This window comes from Phaethon aethereus (genome assembly GCF_964289735.1).
Source record: "Phaethon aethereus genome assembly, chromosome: 4".
NCBI lineage: Eukaryota > Metazoa > Chordata > Aves > Phaethontiformes > Phaethontidae > Phaethon > Phaethon aethereus.
In genome coordinates, this window is record NC_138578.1 from 1,999,596 (window position 1) to 2,023,232 (window position 23,637).

The 23,637-nt window shown below is 46.6% G+C and overlaps 1 protein-coding gene across 1 annotated transcript in view; it reads right to left on the bottom strand.

Annotated features, from left to right (window-relative positions):
* The window catches only part of SLC4A4 (solute carrier family 4 member 4), a 156,249-nt gene that overhangs the window by 83,940 nt on the left and 48,672 nt on the right, over positions 1-23,637 (bottom strand). Inside the window, exon 3 of the mRNA XM_081999521.1 lies at positions 4,340-4,475. Within this exon, the coding sequence (XP_081855647.1) occupies positions 4,340-4,475 (136 nt within the window). The remainder of the gene's footprint in view (positions 1-4,339; positions 4,476-23,637) is intronic.

Sequence of the window (23,637 nt, forward strand, 5' to 3'; positions counted from 1 at the left end):
GTGACTAATGTAAGGGGATTATTAAGACAAAAAACACACACGTAAAGGTAAGGGAAGCTCATAAATCGGTTCAAAAGAATATTATTAACACCAAGCGAAATTATTCTTAATCCTGAAAAAATGTATTACTTGAGGATTAATCAATTATGCTTTTCAATTGCAATAATCTCTTTTTAAGACTTTTCTTTTTTTTAAAAAAGCTGCTTTTAAACTCAAGCTAAAAGACTGAATTTGATCTGAAATTAATAAGGTTCTATTTAGTTCACAAAATCTAGGTATTTCCTAGGAGACCTAAGGGACTTGGGCAGCTGCAGACATGGGAGTTTCAAAGGCGATATAGTATGTGCGACCGAGGTGCGGTTTACCCCGCGACAGCATGAAGGCTGCAAATTCCAAAGCGCTGGTCAGTGAAAGCGTACTATTCACGACTATTGATATTTGCTTTCTGTTTACTTTTCTCACTACAATCCACCATACAAACACAATAAAATAAATATTAACTTGCAAACCCGTCTGAACTACCACCGGCTCTGTTCGGCGCGGTCCCTAGAATACCTCTTGGCCGAGGGAGCGTTCACACCCGTCCATTGCTGTGGGAATTACCGACTGCGAGGTGCCTCCCAAACACCCTGAAGCAGCTTTAGATGCTTGGTTCTGAAGTCCCCTCTGAAACCCTGAGGCACACCATCTCAAATCCTGTGTTCAGTGTTGGGCCCCTCACTGCAAGAAGGACGTTGAGGTGCTGGAGCGTGTCCAGAGAAGGGCAACAGAGCTGGTGGGGGGTCTGGAGCACAAGTCTGATGGGGAGCGGCTGAGGGAACTGGGGGTGTTCAGGCTGGAGAAGAGGAGGCTGAGGGGAGCCCTCATCGCTCTCTGCAACTACCTGAAAGGGGGTTGTGGTGAGGGGGGTGTTGGTCTCTTCTCCCAAGTAACTAGTGACAGAACGAGAGGAAATGGCCTCAAGTTGGCCAGGGGACGTTTAGACTGGATATGAGGAAAAATTTCTTTACAGAGAGGGTGATCATACATTGGCACAGGCTGCCCAGGGAGGTGGTGGAGTCACCATCACCGGAAGTGTTCAAAAAACGTGTGGACGTGGCACTTGGGGACACAGTTTAGTGGGCATGGGGATGTTGGGTTGACGGTCGGACTTGATGATCTTAGAGGTCTTTTCCAACCTTAATAATTCTGTGATTCTATATTCTCCTTGTCTGCCAGCTGCACTTCGCTTGCAATACCTAGTGAACATTCCCACGATCACATTAGAGAAGCAGCAAGGTATGACATAAGACACCCACGTTCTGTTATGCCTCTTGGGCCATGGAAACTACGCTGATGGCTCCAGCAAGGCTCTCCTGGCACTGTGAACTTCTGAGTTCAGGTTCCTACCAGCATCGTTGGCTCCAAAGGGCTGAGGCTCACGAGAAACATCTGCCACCAGCGCACTTGGTTGCCTCCAGAATAACACCCTGCACTTCGAACGCGTGTCCGGAAGCCAACAGCATAGTCACTGTACACACACTGTGAAGACAGCTACTATCTCTGCTAACCGAGATGCAGGAGCCAACTTTTTTTTTTTTTTTTTAATTTTTAAAGCTTCAAAAAGGATTGTGTAAAAGGTGTGGTAATATTATTATGTGTAAAAGGGTGAAGGATATAAATGTGCTGCCTGACAGAGCTTGTATAATAAAAAAAGACCATAACAGAAGATTAGAAAAACCCTATCTGTTATTTCACAGTCCTTTCCTTCCTTTTCTCTGTAATCTCATAATCCTTCTACCATCTCCCTGCTTTGCAGAATGACAATCCCCACAGTATGGTGGACGCATCCTACTGTTCTGAGCCTCAAAATAGACCGGTGCCCTCCAGCTGCTTCAGGTCTTTCCTTTTCCCTAGTTTGCTCCGCATGCTGCAACTACCGCTGAAATACAAACGCTCACATCGTAGTGCAAAAACTTGTCCCTCTGCACCAGGGAAATCGACTACGAGCACCAACAAAACGAACGAAGAGCACCCAGTGACCCAAATCTTCAGGTTACCTCTCAACAGTAATAAACCTTCCCTTTCACTGCTCTATTTCTAAGGTGTTTACAGGGCTTTTTCCTGTGTATGCTGAGGAGGTTGTCGCAGCGCGGCCCTTTACTGTGAACCACGGCCCAACACTGTGATGTGCTAACAGGCAACAGGGCCACGCAAAGCCGTATGACATCCGCAAGCCCGGGTCACGGGCTGACCTCACCTCCTGTCAGAAAGGTCACCACGTGCAGGGGGACGCCTATAGCCCGTTTACAGCCCGTGGGATGCCCCAGCGACAGCTGAGCTCACGTGAATCAAGAAGCAGGATGGGCAACTAAAGGTCCCCTTCCGGTGACCTTCATTAGCTTTAAGGTTCTCGCTAGAAGTTTTCCGTGACACATACCGGTTATTTTTCTATTGACCCAAACAGCTCCGGAAGGGACGGTATCATTTGCTCAACTCTTTCAATACGCTCTTTCCTGACAGCTTCCACGCTCTCTCGAGTCTTAGAGCAACGGGCCGCAGCGAGCCGCGCAGCTGGCAGCTCCTCCGCCCGCTGAAGCGCAGAGCTAGCCAGGTCCAGCTGGTAAGTCCGGCAGTAGGAACCGCTTCGTAGCTCGCAGCGGGCTTTGCTGCGCAAGATTCAGTCATTTCAGGAAGGTACTGAAAAATCCTGAGCAATCATACGCTACGCAAGATCACTATCAACAAAATAGCACGCAAGTCAGGAGGCTGGGCCAAGTTTAGGAATTACGCAGCGCCTCAACAGGGTGCTTGAAGCATGCAGAGCGTACATGTACCTTGGAAGCCAGAGAATTTGTGGACTTCAGGAAAACAGAGCTTCCAAATACTCATACTCTACAGGAGAGACCGAAGAGACTGCTCGGTAAGAAACAGCACACTCAGGTCTGAATCGTGAAAAAGCTGTAACAAACTGTCATTAAAACCCCTTCCCAAAGACCTGTGCACGGACAGAGGAAAGCATAATTTGCTGTAAAGAGCAGAGGTGGGCGGTACAGATGACAAAATGCAAGTACTGAACTAACGATGAGAGGGAAGAAAAGCAATAAAGGGAGAAAAGGATGACCAACAAGTCAAAGAGTAAAAGGTGAGAAGTCTTTAAATAAGTTCTCCAAGTGACCGAGAAGTAAAAATAAAGAAAGATAAGGGGTAAGGGGGAGGCGGCGGAGCGGTTCATTAAATTGCAGGTAAAGAAGATTAAGGTAACCAAACAACATGGGCTAACGATGAACACAGTAGGTGCCCTTAAGACTGGAAGGTGGGGAAAGAGCTTAGCCCAGCCACAATAAAGGAAAAAGAAAAGCCCCAAGTTAAGCGAGGGGGATTGGGAACAGGGAAGGTAGAGCCCCGGACTGCTCTGGCTGGGTGAGCACCTCTTTCTAGTGGGACGTTTCGGGCCTTCACAGCAACCAGACTGCAATTAGGGGTTTACCTCTTAAGGCAAACCCAAGAAAAATATTTTTGCTGCATAAAAAAATCAAAACTTTATAAGACTAGAGGCTAAACAGCAGCCTGTAGATCACGAATCCAATCCAATGGCTCTTTTGGTGCTGTTCAGAAACTGTATAATAAACTAATAAATAACAGTAAATAAACTGTATGTAATTTGTATCTACCAGATCAAAAATACACACCAATTTTTTTTCTCACGTTTTTTTGACCATGGTTTTGGCACGTTTTTTTGACCAAACCAACATCATCATCAAAGAAACAGGCAGAGAACCCCACCAAGAAACTCAAAGCAGGCAACCAAATCCAGCATTTAACACACACCTTGAATAATTTCCTCAGAAGAAAAAACCTTTAGGTATTTTGCCTATTTAAGATGAATTTCATCAGTAGCTCCCTAGGAGAGGGACACAGTCAAAATTTCCCAAGTTGTGGTGGGCGTGGGGTCAGGCTCAAATCTACTTTTGGGCAACAGAACCGAAGTAGTTTTGACACGCCTGCAGAAACTTTATTCGGGCATCGATTTCTGACGACTCCGGCCAAGACACTGTCATTCTTTGCAAAGCACTAATAAGCCCATCTGTCTGCTGGCTCTCCATAGGGAAACAATTCAAATATAAACCTGGCACTCTATTTCCCTATAGATTTTATTTGAAGGGAATATTGAAACAAATCCTTGAATTCTCTCATTTATCAAAAGAAAGGTAATTTAAACTGTACAGGCTCCTTTCTGTGGATTCCCCAAGCAATCCTGTAGCACAGATATTACCCTCATTGAATGTTAAAAAGGTATTTCCCACAGCGGCCCTGTGCAGCCGCCCTTCCCTTTCAGGGTAACGGAAAACCAACCCACCTTGCAGTCTCCTTCCATTCCATCTCTTGTCCGTCGACGGCCAGAAGTTCATCCAGCTCCGTGAAGAGCTGCGGAGGCGCCGGGCTGTCATCTTCCTCTCCGAGGATGAAGCGGATGCGTTCGGCAGCGGGGGAGACTGCAGAGGTGAAAATACTGCGGTTAACGGCCTGAGAGATGACCAGGGACGTGCGGCTTCTCTCCTTCCCCTTCTCCCCAAAGCCGTTCAGCTGTTTCTCCAGGCTGTCTTTTCCATTGGACATCCTAATCACTGCGGACGGAGGGGCGTGAGCGAGGGTACGTCTAATCTGCCTCTCTCCCCTTCCTTGCCTCTCAGTTAACTTCTTAAAAGTTCAAGCTGGGAGTAAAGTTCAGGAAAACTTGCCTCTTCCTACAGTCCTTAACTATGTTACAGCAATTTGCAGCCCTTGTGAAAAAAGCACTATCAAGCTCAAAACCAATATGCTCTATGGTGCGTGCCCAAGGACCTTTCGTGCTCTGATCAGCTGAGATCCTTCGCCCCTTTTTTATATGACGTAAAACCAGTTCCAACCAAACTATTTTGGGGCTTGCTGTGACAGCATCCCATGGCTGGCTTTCCCCTCCCTGCCAACAAGGCTTGGGCTCCCATTGGCCTGCAAGGCAGGCTGTAACCTCCCAGCCCTACTGCTGGAAAACACAGGAATATTTAACAGAAAGGTTGTCTCATCTATACATGAAGAATGCGACCCAACGCATTTAGTCAAGCACCAATGCACCGGAAAAAAACAGCTGTTCCCACTGGGAGAAGAGCGCCCATTTAGGTAAAGGAAGCTATGTTCAACACGTGCTCTTTTGATAGCGCAGCAAAGTTCATTTGCATCGTTAGCTCAAGAAAAATTAGCAGAACCCCCTTCCTGGTTAAGAAACATGCGCGATTCAAAAGTAAAATCTGAGAACATCACTGGTCCACATCCCAAGACCTCAGGGCATCCCCCAAAGGCAACTGAAGCTCATGCCACGAGAGACGCCTTGCTGGAGGACTTCTTGGGGTCTACAGTTGTTTTCTGACCGTATCACCTTAAAACGAAGGTGTGATCATGTGAAATTTTAAGACAGACATCCTTTCTGCTGAATGTTTATTAGCATTAGAGTTAAACAGCAGACTATGAACTTTGAACCTTCTGCTAAAAACTCCTTTCTTTTGAAAAGATCAGCTGTCTGTCTGTTGCAAAATAATTAATCACACCAGGTGTCCAATCACCATTGACTTTTTCCAAGGTAAACAAGGTCTCAATTAGCAATGTGAAAAAAGCAATCAGTAAGAACCACGCTCTTTCCTGCCTTTTTTTTTTTTTTTAAAAAGAAGAAACTTTTAAAGCTTTCTTCTTCAATTACTCTGCAAAGGGTGGGGCAAATTCATTTCTTCATCAGATCATCATCTTGAAGATGCTTTCATGAGATAAAACAGATTCCTTTTCTATTGAAAGTATATTTGCAGTCACAAAGTCCCTTGCAATTCCTTGGGCGACCAAGGACATTGCCCCGCACCAGCTCTGCAGCCTAGGTAGGAGGGGTAACAACACAGGGAGCCATGCGTCCGGAAACCCCGCAGCACGCGGGCCAGGACGGTGTCGAGACTATAGGTTGTTGGGCATCCCAGGACCTACCAGCCTTTTGCCTTTAATTCTTTCTAGAGGAGCCACGTGTGCCCGAGGTGTGGTCCCTACCATTCTTCTCTGCAGCGCTGTGGAGCACAGCCCCTACCGATCCCCAACGCAAATCATGAACTGCGCATCACCTCTCCTTTCCCGAGCTCATCATTTCAAGGGCACCGTTTCATTATCACAGTTACCTTGACCACGACTGTCTCGGAACGACATTCTGGAGCACATGTCTTATGAGGAGCGGCTGAGGAAACTGGGGTTGTTTAGTCTGGAGAAGAGGAGGCTGAGGGGAGACCTTATCGCTCTCTACAACTACCTGAAAGGGGGTTGTGGCGATGAGGGTGTTGGTCTCTTCTCCCAAGTAACTAGTGATAGGACAAGAGGAAATGGCCTCAAGTTGCACCAGGGGAGGTTTAGATTGGATATTAGGAAAAATTTCTTCACTGAGAGGGTGGTCAGGCATTGGAACAGGCTGCCCAGGGAGGTGGTGGAGTCGCCATCCCTGGAAGTGTTCAAAAAACGTGTGGATGTGGCGCTTCAGGACATGGTTTAGGGGACATGGTGGTTCTGGATTAATGGTTGGACTTGATGATCTTAAAGGTCCTTTCCAACCTAGTGATTCTGTGATTCTGTGATTCTGTGGAACACGTGCTGCAGCAGCCTTCCGACATAGACCTACCAGTAATTGACCTCTTGGTAATTAGCACTTTTATATAACCATTAGTTCCTCCAGAATGTCTCTTTTTTCTCAGCTCTATTTCTCAGAAACCGCGAGGTGCATAACGACTAGTTGATTATTTGACTTGGATGGAGCAGATGCACTTTGCAGACGGGTTCCAAAACACATCTGCAAACACATAACCTTATGCACGAAAATCCTCCTTGCAATTATGAAAGCCATTTGGACTAAAAACCTGCATCTTAAAACACGTTTAAAACAAACGTTAGTATAAATAATTAAGATTACCCTATTCTAAAAACACCATCAGGCACAACACTTGAGCCCATCTTTATACGGTGAGCCCCAGGCAACCACTGGTGCCAGGAGCTTGTGCTGAAACCAACGCACCCGAGCCTCCGGAGGCAGGGTTCCCTTTCTCGCAGGTGCTTCGGGGCAGAGATCTCTCTAGGTGTACACAGGACACACCAGCTATGCAAATAGAGGCCAAAGATTCAGGTAAGGCCTTTAAACACAGAGAATTCAAAGACGATGCCTGGCCAAAATGACACAAAACAGCTTATTGCATGAGCCCGCAGATTTCCATGATCGACTGTCTCATCTTCCCTTGATCGGTTTGAGTTTAGCCGAAGAATGCCACCATCAAGCGGTTGCCACTCTCCAGCCGTTCGGTGGTTTCGCAGCGGTGGACAGGGGCCTGGGGAATTTAAGGTGGACAGCTACAGCTCATGGCTGGTGGTGTCTGAACTCTGCTGCCATCCTCCAGATGAAGAGCAAGACCTGCCGGCAGGGTACCCGTAACATGCATGATCCATCACCTTCCCCTTCCATGTGCACTAATGAATCTCAAGGTACTTTTATATTCTGAACAGAATTTAAAAATCACAGCTAGAAAAGCAGTAAAATAAATTTACATCCTATCGCTTCAACAAGCAATGTGGAGCACAGCTGGTGGTTGGTGCGTGGAACAGCCTGCAAGAGAAGTGATGGAGACCTTCTCGAGCTGCTGATGGCATCGGTTGCAGTCGATGGGAAAACTCTCTCTTTTCAGTCGTTTTGAAGCGGTTTTATTACATGGAAGCATTCCCCTGATACTCGATCCCATAACACGATAATTCCACAACCACCCCCGACATTTTTCTCACTGAACTGCATCGTGAGAGGAATTCCAGAGATGCTCCCACCAAACCTGGGCATGCATCACACGTCACCCCTTCTTTCTTTTCTTCTTTCTTTAGTTTTTGCTAATTTCCCATTAGCTGCATTTAGCACAGACGATAAGGTTCAAAACCCAATTAAGGCATTTGCTGGGTCACAGGTCTCCTACGGCTTGCTTTACCACATGTTCTTTATTGTGATTTTGTAGGTTAATGGGCCGTTTCTGGGTTGTTTACGCGCTCTCTTTAGCGAGGAGAACATATTTTCATCTTAATCTCCCGAGCGAACAGTGTGTGCTCAGCGCGGGGCCGACAGCCGAGTATCAGGCTTAAGACCTGGAGAGCAATTAACCTGGGGGGTGAACTCTGCAGCCCTCCCCCTGCCCGACCTTTGAGCACCAGCCCCGCCGGTCTGACCCAGCCTTGACCATCACCTTCGCTTCTACCTAACCCGTCCAGTTTCGGAGCTGCTGGAACCAGCACCATTAACGACAGCATCGGCTGCCGCTGCTGCCAAGTCTTTTTAATATTATTTTCCTTGCTATCTCATTCAAAAAACAACCCGACGATCGACCGACACATGTAGCAGAGGAAACGCTAATCCGCAGATTGAGAGGGCTGGGATTATATTTTTCCCCTGAATGGGAGAGGAATTAAGGTATTAATCGCAGACGGTAAAATGCTCCAACGCAACGTTCAAAGAGAGGCATTGCCATCCCTAAGGGACACCTCTTCCCTCCCCCTTCTCTCTTCCCTGCTCTTGCGTTCAGTCACAAGCAGTCCACGAGGCAGCTTATAAAATACATCACTTGCGGATGAGAATGAAGGCATCAGCAGTTCCTCCTAGTTCAGTTCAGGCCAATTACGAGTACAATTCATGCCCTCGGGTTCCCAAAGGCAAAATCAATCTCCATCAACGGAGAGAAATCTCAGGGAGCCCAGAAAGAGAGGGAGACGCGTTCTAGCATGACAGCCTCAAATCGGCCACAGCCGAACTTCCCAGCCCGACGTCGGTCCCGCTCCTGCGACGGCTGGCGCCGGTGGGGAGCCCTCCCTCGCTGTCCAGCACAATGGAAGAGCAGACGCGGTGCCTGCGGTGCTCCCTGCCGCGCACGGAAATGCCGGGGGGGCCTCGTGGTATCGGCGAGTATCCTAAAGTCACCTCCTGCTTCAGCGCCTCGCTTCTCGCGGGTGGAAGGCGGTTAGAGCCCGGCCTTCCAGGTGTACGATTCCGCCCTGGGGTGGGGGGACGACAACTCGTTTGTGTTGAGGGACACGTGAAACAGCCTCTTCTCCCGTCAACCAACATGTTTTTTTGCCTGCTTTTCCAGCTTGCTGTTACCAGTGACACTTCGAAACACCCTCGGGACCTGCACCTCAGTCAACTGCTTCCTCCACCCAAGGCCAAAGAGACCATCTAAGGCAGAGTTCTCCGTTACTGTGAAGTACATCAGCAGCTACAAAAATCCCCAAGAGACCTGGCGCAAATCCTCCCTCGAAGCCCGCGGTAACATTATCAAGCAGGGCTGTTTGTCAAACGTGCTTTCCAAATACGCTTATTAAAATAGGACATGATTATACTCCCTTTAATTCCTGGGCTTGCCCTCGCTCAGCCAAAACTCGGTTCAAATCCATGTCAAGTCAGAGCGAGCTAGTTAAGTGAAACACCTGTGCAGACACTTTTATCAGATTTTAAGTCCTTTTCTTTTTAGTTCAGCTGACTTCGCTTCCAAAATGAATGCATTACCCAAAACAATTTTAATTGTGTGTTAGTGTCTATACAAGACCTTACGCAGTTTAATCATTTCTCTGATGATTTATGCCTTTGATCAATTGCTACTCATTTTCCTGACCCTCCTTGCATAGACAAGCCCCAGCGTTTGACCGTTTTTAGATGCAAGGCAAGGCACTACCCGGGGGTACGTTTCCACTAAGCGTAACTGATGACAAAAGCCCATGCTCCAGTCAGCATGGCCGAGGAGAGCAGCAAGCCAGGCAGTTTCGCTATTCTAATCCCCCTGATAGCAGCCACCCCTTCCCTAGCCAGGCTTCCTGCCTCGCAGACGACACACAGTGAAACGCAAGCACGGCGCTCTGCAGACCACAGACAGTGCAAAACTCCTCCTAGAACAGGAGACTGGAAAAAAACAATATTGCAACTCGCTTCAATTTGGATTCTCCCTTCGTACGACTTCCAGCCGCAGGGCAGACTGCGGACACTTACTATCTCCCCGTGATCCCTTTTCACAACAAGGGATGTCATCAGGAGCAGCCCTGATTACACATTGCCGATAGGACCAAAATTCACGCTATCTTGATTTCGCAGCGAGATTCTTACTCTGCATCCAACCCAGCTTGAATCGTACAGGCAAGAGCTAGCTCAGTTACTCAGTTTGGCGAAAATTACGGAGGAAAGCTTCTGAATCAAGACCAGGGTAAGATGTGACGGTGCGAATGTGAGAAGAGACTTAAGAGCACCACCTAAAAGCACGCAGGGAAGGCTTTTAGGGCGCTCAGTTTTACCAGCGTCCTCGAAAGACTCACCCAAACGGACTCACACCTAAACCCAGGAGTCACCAAGTGTCATCGTCTCGGACACCTTCACCGCTTCGCGTGCGGCACCTGACGCGCCGAGCCAAGGCCACGGGGTAGGCGAAGGACGCGCTCTCAGTTTGCTAGCAGCGCCGTTCAGCATTTCTGGAGCGCTGCTCCCGTTAGAGCACGGCACACAGACTCTCCCTGCTATTCTTGCACCTTTAGGGGTTAAGAACTGCTACTCCCATTATGGAAGAGGTAATGGTCATATTGGGTAATACCAACTTCTGCAGAGCAACCCAGGTGAGAAGTGATTTCCTGATTCCCCAAGGGCCCTATGAAGCAGAAGCATCCTTGAGCGCCGCTGAAGAAGTCAACTGCACCAAGCTTTACACGTGACATATGCTTTACAGAAACGCTTGCACGTGAAATCGTGGCTCAGTGACCGCACATCGGGACCCCCCAGCATCTCGCAGAACCCACCTCTGGATGATCAACTCTCCAGCTAATCACTCTAAGCAACCGTGAGGATTTCCTATTTTCTTTCTTATTTTGTTTTGTTTTTGGTTTTTTTTCTTTTTTTTTTTCCCTTACAGAGAAAAAAGATTACTTTTAGATCTTGCACTCGGTGCTGGCTGCCTGTAAGGCAGATTACACTCGTCCACAGGCTGAACTTGGCAGCAGCCACGCTACCCAGATCCCATCCCGGGCTGTTTCTTGCAGGACTACGGGGTGAAGAAGCGGAGAATGCGATTCAAGCTGCTTGATCCATCTTGAAGCAAATATCCCCCATCCCTTGATCGCGACCCTTTCCAGCACGTAAAGAATAGCATTGACTGCCTCCTGAATAATCCATTTTTCGCTGGACTGTTGTACTGCATGATTGTACACGTTCTGCTGTAAGCTCCTCTGCAGCATGTGGCATATATTAAGTCTTTGATCTGCAAAAAATCTTCAGTATTAGACAAATGCTTGCTAATAACATATTCTCTAAAGTGCCAGAAGAATGGCAGTTTTTACATAATGATTTGCTGAGTGTTCTCAGCTCCCTTTGTCTTCAGCGCTGTTGTACACAAGTTTTGCCTACAGATACTTTACTGAAACATTCCTTGGAGATATAGGGACAGGAAAAAGGCCCTTCTTCCAAAAACGCCTCGGAATAACTCGTCTGTAGCACACAGCTCACATGGACGAGGTGTGCAATGTGGACAGTCGGTCTGGCAACCTTTTAAACAAAACCAGCATCTCCTAATGAAGAAGTCGGTCAGCCTTAACATGAAAGGCACTGCCTATAAAAGCCAACAGACTGCTCATTGCAACCACACAGTTATGTTAGGGAGACCATTGCATACTCTAACTCCAGTCGAATTACGAACTTTTCCCAACATTGTTCCACTCCAGAGAGACTGTCAATAACTGTCTTCAAAAATTGACCTTTTTTTTTAGCTGCAGACAATACCAGTAATATCTCTGCAACACGTCAGGAGCAGAGGCAGCTGCGTATCCCAAATCAAATGCATTATTGATAGCCTCCCACTGATGCAGGATTAGCAAGTTGAGTCAGCCTGAAGATTTAATGTATTAACAGCACGAGTCTCTGCCTGCTCAAAGCGTTGCAAGGTTCCACTGATCTCAAGGGCGCGGAACAGGGCGTACGCGGACCACGCGATTCTCCGTGGGGATGCTGTAGCTCGATGCCAACCAGGAATGACTAGCTACCAAACTGCTAGAAACCCAGGAAATTCCTTTCTCTATTTTTTTTTTTTTTTAAATTTTCTAGATTCAGCGAGTGCCATTTTTAATTACAAAGGCAGTGATGCCTCTGACACTTATTCTTCCTAAACAACTAGCCCGTGCTTCTGTGCCCTGTAATAAAAGCATACTGTTTATAAGCCCTGGCGTGATATAAGCCACGTAACAAGGAGCTCACTACAAAATACGGATAACAACTGTATTTTTTTGACTAGTCCTGGAGGTCAGCCATCTTACTTCAAGTTGTGTGAAGCTGCTACAGCAGCACTTTTTTAAGGAGCTATTACTGAGCAGTTGCCAAAAAGACTGTAATAAAGAAAAAGCAGCATCTAGAGAGAGCCTGGCTTTTTTCTGAGCTTTGTATCGTTGCCCAGTGTCACACAGGTATGGGATGCTGTCTGGCATCGCACCTCCCTTGGACTTGAGTACTAGTCAAGTCTCCAGTTAAACCCTTCAGCAGGACAGTGGCTGCCATACATACCAAAGTTCAAAAATTGCTCCCTAATTCTCAGGATTTTTTTCTTTGGCTTTTCTCTGTTGTCCTTTTTAAAGCAGTATGGCTTTCACAGTCTCTCGCAGAGAGGTGTGCTGTTTACCTCCCTGGAATCCTGCTGGGACCCTATTCTAGTGTCTTAAACACTTTAATCGCATTAGCCAACATGCACAACTGCCCCCGTGCTTCCACGGGCTTCACCAGCAGACAGTGGACACAGAGCAACTGCTCAGCATGGGCTAGCGCAAGAGAAAATCCCTCTTCTTCTGGCGAGGGAAAAAAGATACTGTCTTCCTTTTCCACACCGTAACGCGGCTCCCCCAAAGACAATTATAAAGCTGCTTTGATGTGACGCAGCCCCTGAGTAAGCATTGTCATTTCCCGGCATCAGCTACAAGCCCTCCTGCCAAACTACTAATGCCGTTTACCACCTGTGCCCCTTTTTTAGGTAACGGTGAGAGTACAGTGACATTTTTAAGGACACAGCTATAACAACTCTGGGCTCTTTTTCTGAATTTAAGCTTCCACGCAGTGACAAGAAGAAACTTCCCTTCCCTCTCTGCGCTTTAAAGCCAGCCCTCCGGCTACAATAGGCATTTTTATGCCTATTAAGCTCTCCTCACAAGCAGGGTTTCATCATTGTCTGTTTGTCCCATTCAATCAATCTCCACATCAGCTCTGGCCGCTTCAGCGCTTCTAGAAGTCTTCTTCAGAAAGGAAGAGGACCGACCCGCGGAGGAAGGAAGCCAAGCGCAAGCGTGCGACGATTTTCTTTTTTTTTTAATATATTTTTTTTTTTATTCCTGCAGCTTCAGTGCGTGCCGAGGGCTTTGTCCCACGTGCTTTTCAGCCAGCGTCCCCCGCTGAAACGGAGCCCATCTCTGTTGCCAGGCAGTATGTCCAGGAGTACTGAATGTCTCTGGCATCCAACACTTTTTGCTTTCAGCTCTTTTCGTTCTGCCCCCGCTGTTTTAAACGTTGCCAAAATACCAGGCACAGAGAGAAAAGCGCATTATTATTCCTTACAACCGTTGAAGGAGACCAACTGGCGTACGAGAGCAAAATACACGCGTTGAGCGGGTTCGGCAGGTTGGTTTTTCTTCATGATCGCCTGCCCCACTTCGAACGCCAGTGAGGACATAGATGCCACCAGGCTCCCATCAACCACGAGGCTCAAGAGCACCAGTTGCCGCCGGGGGAGAGGAAGGAGGGAGAGAGAAACAAATTAAGTCTGACTTGTCCATTGCCTTGCACACAGGACATTATTTACGAAACGGGTGTCGACGGCTGAGTCCCGTCCGAGTGGTTTCATCAGGTGGAAGCGGCAGGATGGAGGGCCGGGGGTCAGAGAGCAAAGCTGGGTACCGCCAACCCGGCCGAAGAGCTAACAAGAGAAGCCCTACCAAGGTGAATCTCATTTCCAAGGCTGACAAATACTTCTCCGGCATCCGGAACGTGATCTTCTTTTCACTGCCGAGTGGAAAACTATCTCAAGGATCGATACTCAAAGGCGGTGTTTGTTACCGGGCATCGTTTCGAAGAGCAATGAATACTGCTCTCCCGCTCGGGTTGAATCAAGTACAGCAAAAAGGGGCACTGCAGCGGTTGACAGAGGGGAAAACGAAGACCAAATAAACACGAGGAGGTGTCTGTTACTGATATAACTAAAACTTCACCGGAGCTGGTGGTGGATGTGGAAGGCTCCCTCTTTCTCCGCGTGACAGAGACGAGGACTATGCGTTGGCTGTATTGAGGAGGCCACCGCATCTTGAATATCAGCAGGAGTAAGGTGCCAAGCTCCTTGGACGTGCTTTGAAAAAGCCCAGCTTTTCTTTTTTTCTCATCACCTTCTGAAAAACTCCATTCACTGACAAACCACCCTTCTGGCTCTTAAAGGTTAACAGCCACTTATCTAAAAAGCTGCAAAGCCAGCGTGAGAATTCAGACAATGCTTTCATTGACGCGGAGAGCCGCAGGATTTGGCCTGACAGGGCTGTTTGTTACAAAACCAGTTAGCTTCATGTTAGGATGTTGGTTTTCCTCATACTTCCCTGCTGCAGCAAAGCGAGTTCGATCGAGTAGATCCACCTCTTCAGACCTGCACTTTGGGGGGCTGCATTTATTCCCTACTTTAAACCCTGATAAAAGCCTGTCCTCAGCACTTCCCTCTCCCAGCAACCCAGACCTGTTATGATCATCCTGGTGAAACTGTCACCATCCGTTAGTAGTGTGGCAAGCTTTTGGTGGATAAATCACTTCTCTGAGGGCATTTTCTTCTTCTCTCCGAGTCAGAACAATTCAGAAAAGGGCTCTTGCAATGGTATTTCAGCAGCAGAAAGGCCCTATTGAGATACAGACACAATAACCAGTTTCGTTCCTGCCTTTAAAAATTAACCACCGTTAACTTCAGGCTCGGAGTGGCTCCAGGCTGCCAGCAGCACACTCCTTCCAACTGGCTTCCCCGAAAGAAACTCCTGATTCAACTTGTTCTCAAAAGCCTGGTGACATTTCTGCAGCTCTTGCTCTGCACCGGTTTCCCCTTGCAACAGCAAATAGAGTTCAAGCTTCTGCCTCCTCTTTTACTCTTAGCTTCACAGACTCAGCCCCCACCTCCTACACGAGCACTAAACCTCCTCGGAACATCATTATGCTGGAAAAAAACAGGCTCGTCGGTTCACAGACGAGTTCTGCCCGAAGGTCTGCGCCTTCGGATGTGCCCCACTACTCGGAAGCAGAACCCAGACAGACCAAGACCTGCAAACCCATCCCGCCCTGTAAGAAAACTCAGTTGCTAAGTATTCCTCGCACGGTGAGCTTGGAAGGTTGCACAGTCAGATCAACTGCTGACGAGAGGTGCGCGTACGTCCCTATTTTGAGCCGTTTTTACGTAAGGTCCCAAATGGCAAACAATGTCTCCTGAGCGAGAGGAAGGGAGGTAAGCTGGCAGGGTATCACGCAGCAGGCATTTTAGCAAATCTCAGCAGCAAAACCAAATGCTGGAGAAAGGGAAACAAGTTGAGATAGAAGAAGTTTGGAAAAAAAAAAAATATTAAAAAAAAAAAATCAAGAGAAGGCCAATGAAATGTTCATGAAAAGCGATGTCAGGCTAGCAACGTATACCCTTCCTTGGCTGCAAGTCAACTGGCCAGATTTTGCGGTTGACCTCGGCATCTACTGCACAGGAGAGGAAAGAGCTATTCTTATCAGACTCCGAAGTGCAAGAGGGAAAATTGACTCGGGCAAGGCAATAGCTTCCATGGGTTTGCTGAGGACTCACCTATACTGGAAAGTAGCTTTACTGCTTTAAGCAAATGTCTGTAATTCAATCAACTAAATATAAAGTATAAAATATTTCCACTTTTGGGAAAGGAATTCAACCAGGATCTATAGTAGTAAAATAGCGTGTAAGAAAAATAATACACCATTATCCAATGTATTTATAAAGTAAAACTATGCATAGGCCAGCTTTCAGTAAGTGACTGTACTGTGATTAAGATCAATAGACTCAGGAAAAGGACACTGCCAAAACTGAGGAAGGAAGAAAGCTAGTTCAAACAAACCGAACTTTTTTTTCACCGAAAAATGAGAAATTTGGTATCTAGAGACACATTTGGAGACTACTTCTGGAACGCAAAGTGAGCCACGCAGAGATACGCTTTTACCGAAACAAAAGAGAGGCTCAAAAGCATTAAGGAAGCACAAATATTCAGAATAAGGAGGCAAAGCCTCACTTCACTATATCATTTAGCAACATCTTAGTCCAACACAAGCCTAGGTCAAAGCAAAATTAGCAAACACGAAACATAAGGAAGATTCAACCAAAAACCGGAGAATAAGTACACACGGCGTACAAGGAAAATTAATTGTTTAAGAACATTAGCAGCAGGAGCTTGGGAACCGGCGGGTGAACTGGACCACCTCGGAGCGAGAAAGCCAATTAAGAGGATTAAAGATTTTGCAGAAAAGCAAACCATTTTCTTGGTGTGCAACTTCACCACATAGGTGGGTGGAAAGACACAACCTTTTTCAAAGGCTAACATGCGAGGCAGCTCGGACATGAAGGTGTCTACAGAAAGAGCAAGAAAAGATATAGGTGAACTCAAGAGCGGTAAGTGGCCAAGACCCCTTGCGCTTGCACCTCACAAGACCTTGCCCAGCCCCGGGGTTTTAGTGAGGTCTGGAACATTTTGTACAGCCTGAAACCAAAGAAAACAAATAATCAATTCATGAAATCAGCATGAATTGGTACCCAACTAATTTAACACACTTTACCCTGGGATACCACCTACCGCAGCAGAAAGAAACAAATTATTATATCTGATTTCCATTTCTTTCTAGACTCCGGGTACTGCCCTTTGGAGGTTTTCTACCGCTGTTCAACCACACCGTGGTTTCAAAAAGCGCACAAGGTTAGCATGCCTTTATTTTTCTTCCACTGCTGAAAACACGGCGAATCTGAGCTGCCACAGCCTGTTTGGGCTTACACAGGCCAGGGCTGCTGTAGTTAAAAACAAAACCATTAGCAGAGTTCTCGGAACCGAAGCGCAATTTAGGCAGATTTTTTTTTTCTTTCTTTTAAGCTCCTAAATGCAACTTTAGCAATTATTGGTTTATGTAATTGCCTAACATTTAATGTTTACAGCAACATTTTACAACTACTTTACATGCAGTTCACTAAATGCTTTAGGGTTAATTGGTCTTTTGTCGTGCATTAAGTAGCTTGTTAATTATTAGACAGTTGGGAGGAAAAAACAAGTAGGAGGTCAGTTTGAGGATGGCTTGGACTGAACCGAATGGCTGCTTGTAATTAGCAAAATGCATGGGGGGGTGATTTTTGCATAAGCACTGACCTTCCTACTGGTCAACCCCATGTTTAGCCCCAAAGCGGGCAAGCCATGAGTGAATAGTTATTTTATAGGATCACGTCGTCTCCTTGGTTCTACCTAGAAGGAGGATACAACGGGACTCATTTACTGACTTCATGGCTTACAGCATGTACCTGTGAAGTAAAGATGAAACCACCAGAGAAGAGAGAAGGTGAGGATGCAATTCCTTGTGCTTGGCATGAGAACGTAACAGGGAAGACTGACATTTTTAAACACACTTCAGTCAAAATGGATGGAACAAAGAATGCAGGGAGGATCCAGAGGGATGTTTCCCTGGGCCGTCCCTAGATGACCAAAATCAAGCACCCACATTTCCCAGTTTCTTGATTATAGCATGCCCAGGCCACATCCCAATACCATATTGTGGCACAAATAATTTTGTAGCGCCTGTGCCAAAAGGGAGCCCGGGACATCTTAAGTATTCTCTGCCCTGAGCACTGTCAGCCCAAATGCATCCAAAGAGATCAGAATGATTTGAGAGGGGAAAAAAAAAAAAAAAAATCAGTGTGCCTCCTTGGGTCTTTATTCCACCTGCACTTTCCATCTAAAGAAAGACAGCTTTGGACATGGTATCATAACTTAGAAACCAACATTAATAACGTAATTACCAAGTTGGCCCTGTTTTGAGCAGAGGTTTGGACCAGATGACCTCCATAGGTGCCTTCCAACCCAATTTATTCTACTCCATTAGTGAACTCCACATATAGCTAATCTCCACTCCAGTCATCACATCTGCTGCCCAAAATGTGAGAGCTTTGCCAGGCTTTCAGAACAACTTCTAGTAATGAAGAGAGACTGGAAACCCCATGCTGGTTTTAATGATCTGCTTGGCATCATGGTGTGGAAGTTGAGATCAGAAACTAAAGTAGCAGAAAGCCAACTCTGTATATTAGAAGCATTTGCAACAAAACGCATCCAACTTGAAAAATTTATTTGCTGTCTCTTCCGTGCAAAGCGTTCCCACGGCTGCTTCTCACCAAGCGCCGCAGCTCCAACTTCTTTGGATTTTAGTAAGGTGGAGCTATTACTAACCATGTGCCCTGTGGCAGCCCAAAACGTTTCGTTCAGGAGTCCGCACTCAAATTACTCTGCATGCTGCACAGACGTACTGAAGTAGGCTAAATGGAGACACCAGAAGCAGTTAAAACCAACTTACGGGAGGCTTGGGTTTCAAACACATTAGAGAAATCACATCAGTTTCGTGCATGGACATTCTCATTCAGAATTGAAGTAACCTTTATCAGGTACCTCTCGACTGAAGTTTTTACATGCTTAACTCCACGAAAGATTTTTTTTCCGCAGGAGCCTCTATGCTAACTCACTCTTCGGACACACCAAGGGGTGTCCCAGACCAAGCGGTCTGACTCCACGTGCTGTCCCTCGAGACCCACCAGAGGAAAACAGCACAACAACTCCACACCACCACTGCTTCCTCTGCCTTCAGGGAATCGACCTTGACCAACTCAACACGGAGTCAAGCTCTACCTGTAACTTTTTAAATCCCTCTTCAAGCACAGAAAAGGTGGCCTCATCTCCAAAAGCACTGAGCACCCAGTAGTACAGTTGGCCTTAACCGGTGTTCGGGACTTTAAAAAAACAACCAACCAACGAGGCAGGGGGGAGAGAACAAATCAGCCAGGTCCTAGTAATAATCTTTTCAACAACTTGGGATGGAAAGAGCAAACCAGAAACGAGCAGTGTTTTCCAAAACATACTCCATCAAAACAGCATTTCCTCAAATGTAAATCGCTTTAAGAGTACTGATCTCCTCAGAGTCGTTAAATGCCATCTTTATTTCTTTTTAATTGGTCCCACTGCATTTTAAATTGCTTTTTGAAAGTATAGTAGAAGTATATAAACACAAAGTGTTGAAACGTTGAACTGTTAAAAGACGGGAACTTAAATACTCTGTAATTTTACTGTCACTCGATTTTCATTACCCAGAAATAAGGAATGTACTTGGTGGGGGTTTTTTAAATACTTGATTATTAATAAAGTCTTAGTGAGTGGCAAGTTTCTGCAAATGATTAATCGTCCTAACTCAGCAAGGGGTGCTGCTGCTTTCCTTCTGACCCCTTCTTGAATGCTTTTTTGCTCCCAGCGCTTCAGCCACTCGTCCCCCCGTCCCCGCCGGGATCAGCGGTCTGCGCTTGGACCAGTCCGTTTTGCCGCTTCAGCTTAGCGAACGGCCGCGAAACCAGCCAAATGGCCACCAAACCAGTTAGGCGGCCGCACAACCAGTTAGATGGCCACCACGGCGAGGGCAGGCGCTGCTGTCGGGAAGGCAGGAAGGAGCCGAGGCGCGATGGGAGCTTCTTACAGGAGACGTGCCCCCCAACAGGAACGTGAGGTTTAAGTCACCAGCCGCCCAGCCGAAGCACGCCGCGCAGTTAAGCGACCCCGGACGTCGCTGTGGAAAGTTCACAGCCCGGCAGCTGGGCAGGGCTCAGTTAATACCGATATTCAAAGGACCCTGGCCCGGTGCCAAGCATGCCGCTTGTATGACAAGGGTCGCTTTGTCTCGCATCCCCCTCCACCTCCCAGCACATGGGAAACTTCAGAAATTCCCTCGCCGAGGAGAACAACTAAGCTGAGTAACTTGGAATTACAGGCTTTCAAGGTTAGTTCGCTGCTGAAGCCAAGACATATTTCCACTGCTTCTCAGGACTGCAAACAACCTTCTACTTTTAATGACTTGCCTTTTATCTTTAATAAGGGATTAGGAGTTATTTTTCCAGCTAATACCTTGAAAATCCAGATAATCATAAAAGCAATCAGTAATACCCAATATATGTTAATTACTCATTTTCTTCTCGTCTCTCGTTGGCGTGCTGTCACTCATGTACATTAATTTGTCTATAATAAGGGTGCAAATCAAAATCAACACAAGGCTTCAGGTCCTCTGGGGAGTCACAGGTTTAGACTTGGGGGATTAACAACAGATTGTATCTGCGATGACAGTGAAGAAAACAACATTATGGCCAAAGACATCCCGAACTATCCAACACACAGACCTGCGACCTCCCCGCATGCTAACTTCCCACAGGAGTCAAAGCGAGCAGAAGACTGCTGTAAGGTAAGCTAACGAGGCACGGACAAACTTTCCAGCTAGATGGCAATACGGGGAGTCCAAGTCGTGCTTGTCAAGTTATTGCCAGTGAAACGTGACCCTGAAGTAATTTGACGTTTTCCTTAATAGACTACACTGGCCTTTCCAAAGGGAATCTACAGGAATAGCAGGCGTAGAAGCTTTACGTTCAAGATCAGATGGTGGCACAGAGAAAAGCTGAAGGTGCTGGAACAATGATGATAAACAGCACATTGCTCAGATGGGCAATACCTACGACTGCAAAAGATGGGAACGGATAGGATGCCATTAAAAGACAACGTCCAGCTACCTATAGGCTCTTGAGGACATGGAAATGCAAGCACCCAAGCAACTTTCTTTTCTTCAGGTTCATGAAAACGCTGGACCAAACACTGTGGCTGACACTTCCCACGCTGCTGTCTCGGCTCAGGAAGGTCAATCCGGCGAGTACTGCTGGAGAGCACCAAGTGAAGGAGACGCTTCCGCAAGAGCAGGGGAGGGATGTCCCCCAGAAGGCTGAGTTCCAGATAAAAGCCTCAGGTCGCAGCCTGGTCAGGAAGGAATTCTCACCACCGGTAGCCAAGTACCATGCAACTGCGTTCAATACAGCTCCCCAGGCCTGTTTCTCGAGTACAGAGCCACCGATGAGCCATTTCAGCTAGCGATGCAAATCTTTTTTACAAAAACGTTGCTGCTGGTAAGCTAAGAGCTCTCCAAAAAATGCTGTATACGAGTTTCCGTTGATGGCCCTACTACCACCATCAAGTTACCACCAGCTACTCAGAAACCTTGTTTTAGCCACCACGTTGGCCACAAGATCTTTTGTGTGCAGACAATGTCTGTATGTAAACACAACCCACGAGCAGATTTGGTGAGATTTTTGAAGAGCCGTCAGTTTTGGTCAATTTCTGCCTCCCTCGAAATCATCGCACAGTTCAAAGAGTCAAAGGCAAATGTTGGAAAATTCTTTTCTTAAAAATTGTATCATTCCCCTGCAAAAAATGCTGTCAGAGATACTAAAACTCAACCTTTTAAATCAAGGAGTAGTACAACTAGCCTATCTAGCCACACCTTTCTTTGCACAAAACAAAGGAGTTTCTAAACTGGAAATACTTATGCTTTGTGACAAAGCAGACACCCAGAAACTAGACATTTGCACCTCTGAACCCAACTACAGGCATACAATGCGAGACCGAAGGGAAAATACACATTTCACTGAAAACTCCCTATAGCACAAAATTAAGAGGCTAAGGTCTTGGTGAAGAAAAAAAAAATACATCTAGCACAGCATAGACACTGTAACAAGGAAACACCTTTCATTGCTCACAACAATAGCATGTCTGTCATAAATCACTAGTCAACTCCTTCTCTTCCAGATTTTCACCTGCAGACCACAAAATTACACACAAGCCTAGGTCGGAAGAAGCCACTGGAAATCCTCTCCCCCAACTTGGTGTTGAAAGCAGTGCCTTCAATGAGCTACCCAGGGCCCCGTCACGCCGAATCTTGAACGTTTTCCAGCGAAGGAAATAGCACCACTTCTCACGTCGACGTTTGCTCTCGCGGTGAAGAATATTTTACTTGTACCCAGACGGAGTTTCCCCTGGAGCAGCTCATGCTCGTCTCCTCGGGTCCCATCACTCCGCAACCTTCTGAGGATCTCTGTGTATCGGCGAGACGACGGGCTTCAGTTGCAGCTCTCCTAAGAGCACTACAACCGCACGGACGCAGCCAATGCAGGCTAAGTTTCAGGACTGCCCTCTTCTGTCCAGCCAAAACCTAATTCCACTTTATTGCTTGGTTCATTACTTTCTTGTTCATATCCCAGCGGCGTGCACAAAGATCACAATGACGTGGTTGTCCTACGTCCAGCGCAAGTTCCATTCAATACCCGCTCCTCATGCTCAGGCTGGGGGCAGGAAACCTTGAGGCGAGTCCCTAACGTGGATCAGGACTTGGGATGCAGGCTGAGCCGCTCCCAGGGAAGATCAAAAGACAAGAGAGGCTTCAGCCACGAAATTCAAAGGCCTTTCCACTGCATATGTGCAAGGAGGCTTTCACAAAGCTTAGGCTTCTGGGTAGTCTGGACAAATTTTCATCTGGGCAATGACTGGCAGGCATAGCCAACTGTTTTCTTTTCAAGTGTAAATGTGTTTCTGATGTAAAAGACAGGTGGGATCTAGTTTCCAGAGACGAGGATCACGAGAATTTTTTTTTGCTTAGGTTCTCTGAAACCTTGTCTAGAATTTTAAACAGAAATTTATCCCTGCTTTGCTTTCTCCTCTCCCCTTCCCCAGAAGAAATGTGAGGTCAGGGTAGATACCTAAATGGAAAACTCAAGTCCCAACAATTATGTTTTGGCAGACACAAGCAAGGACCTTAGGTTCTCCGTTTTAACTGTTTACGTGCTATCGCACAACGATAAAAAAAAGAGTTAAGACACTGTTTTACTGTTATGTTTAATGTATAGGTGGCTAAGATGCAAGTAATCTACTACCCAACTGCTTCAATATTCAGATTGCCTTTGCTATGAATTTATGGCTCTGCTGAGCTTATCTTCAACGGTCCTACAAGTAACTGACTCCAAGGTTTCCCCATTCACAGAGGCGTATTGCACTAGCAATTCACAGTTCGTTGGATGCTATGAATTTGGAGAATTTCCTGGATCTGTCAGATTTGGGTGTCACGGAAAAAAAATGCAGTAGTAAGTATGGGTATACCTACTTGTAATTACCTATAGCATTTACGTTCTGCCCTCTGTGCAGCAATTGCTTCAGTTGCCTGAGTCCCGAATAGTTTAAAACTGGCTGCTTTCATTCAGCTTGCTTTACAGCTCTAAAACCAGGCACCACGTAACTTGTGGGGAGGGAAAGAGCCAAGCGTGCCCTTCAAAATTTTTTTTCGTACTGTCCATAAATTTACACTATGAAAACTCAAGCGGTCAGTGAACTTCAGTCATCAATAACGGCTTTAGAAGTCAACATAGATGAGACCGACAGCATCCACTTTCTCTACCTTACAGCAGCAATAAAGCGTTATCACAAAGGAATGCTTAAAAACAGACC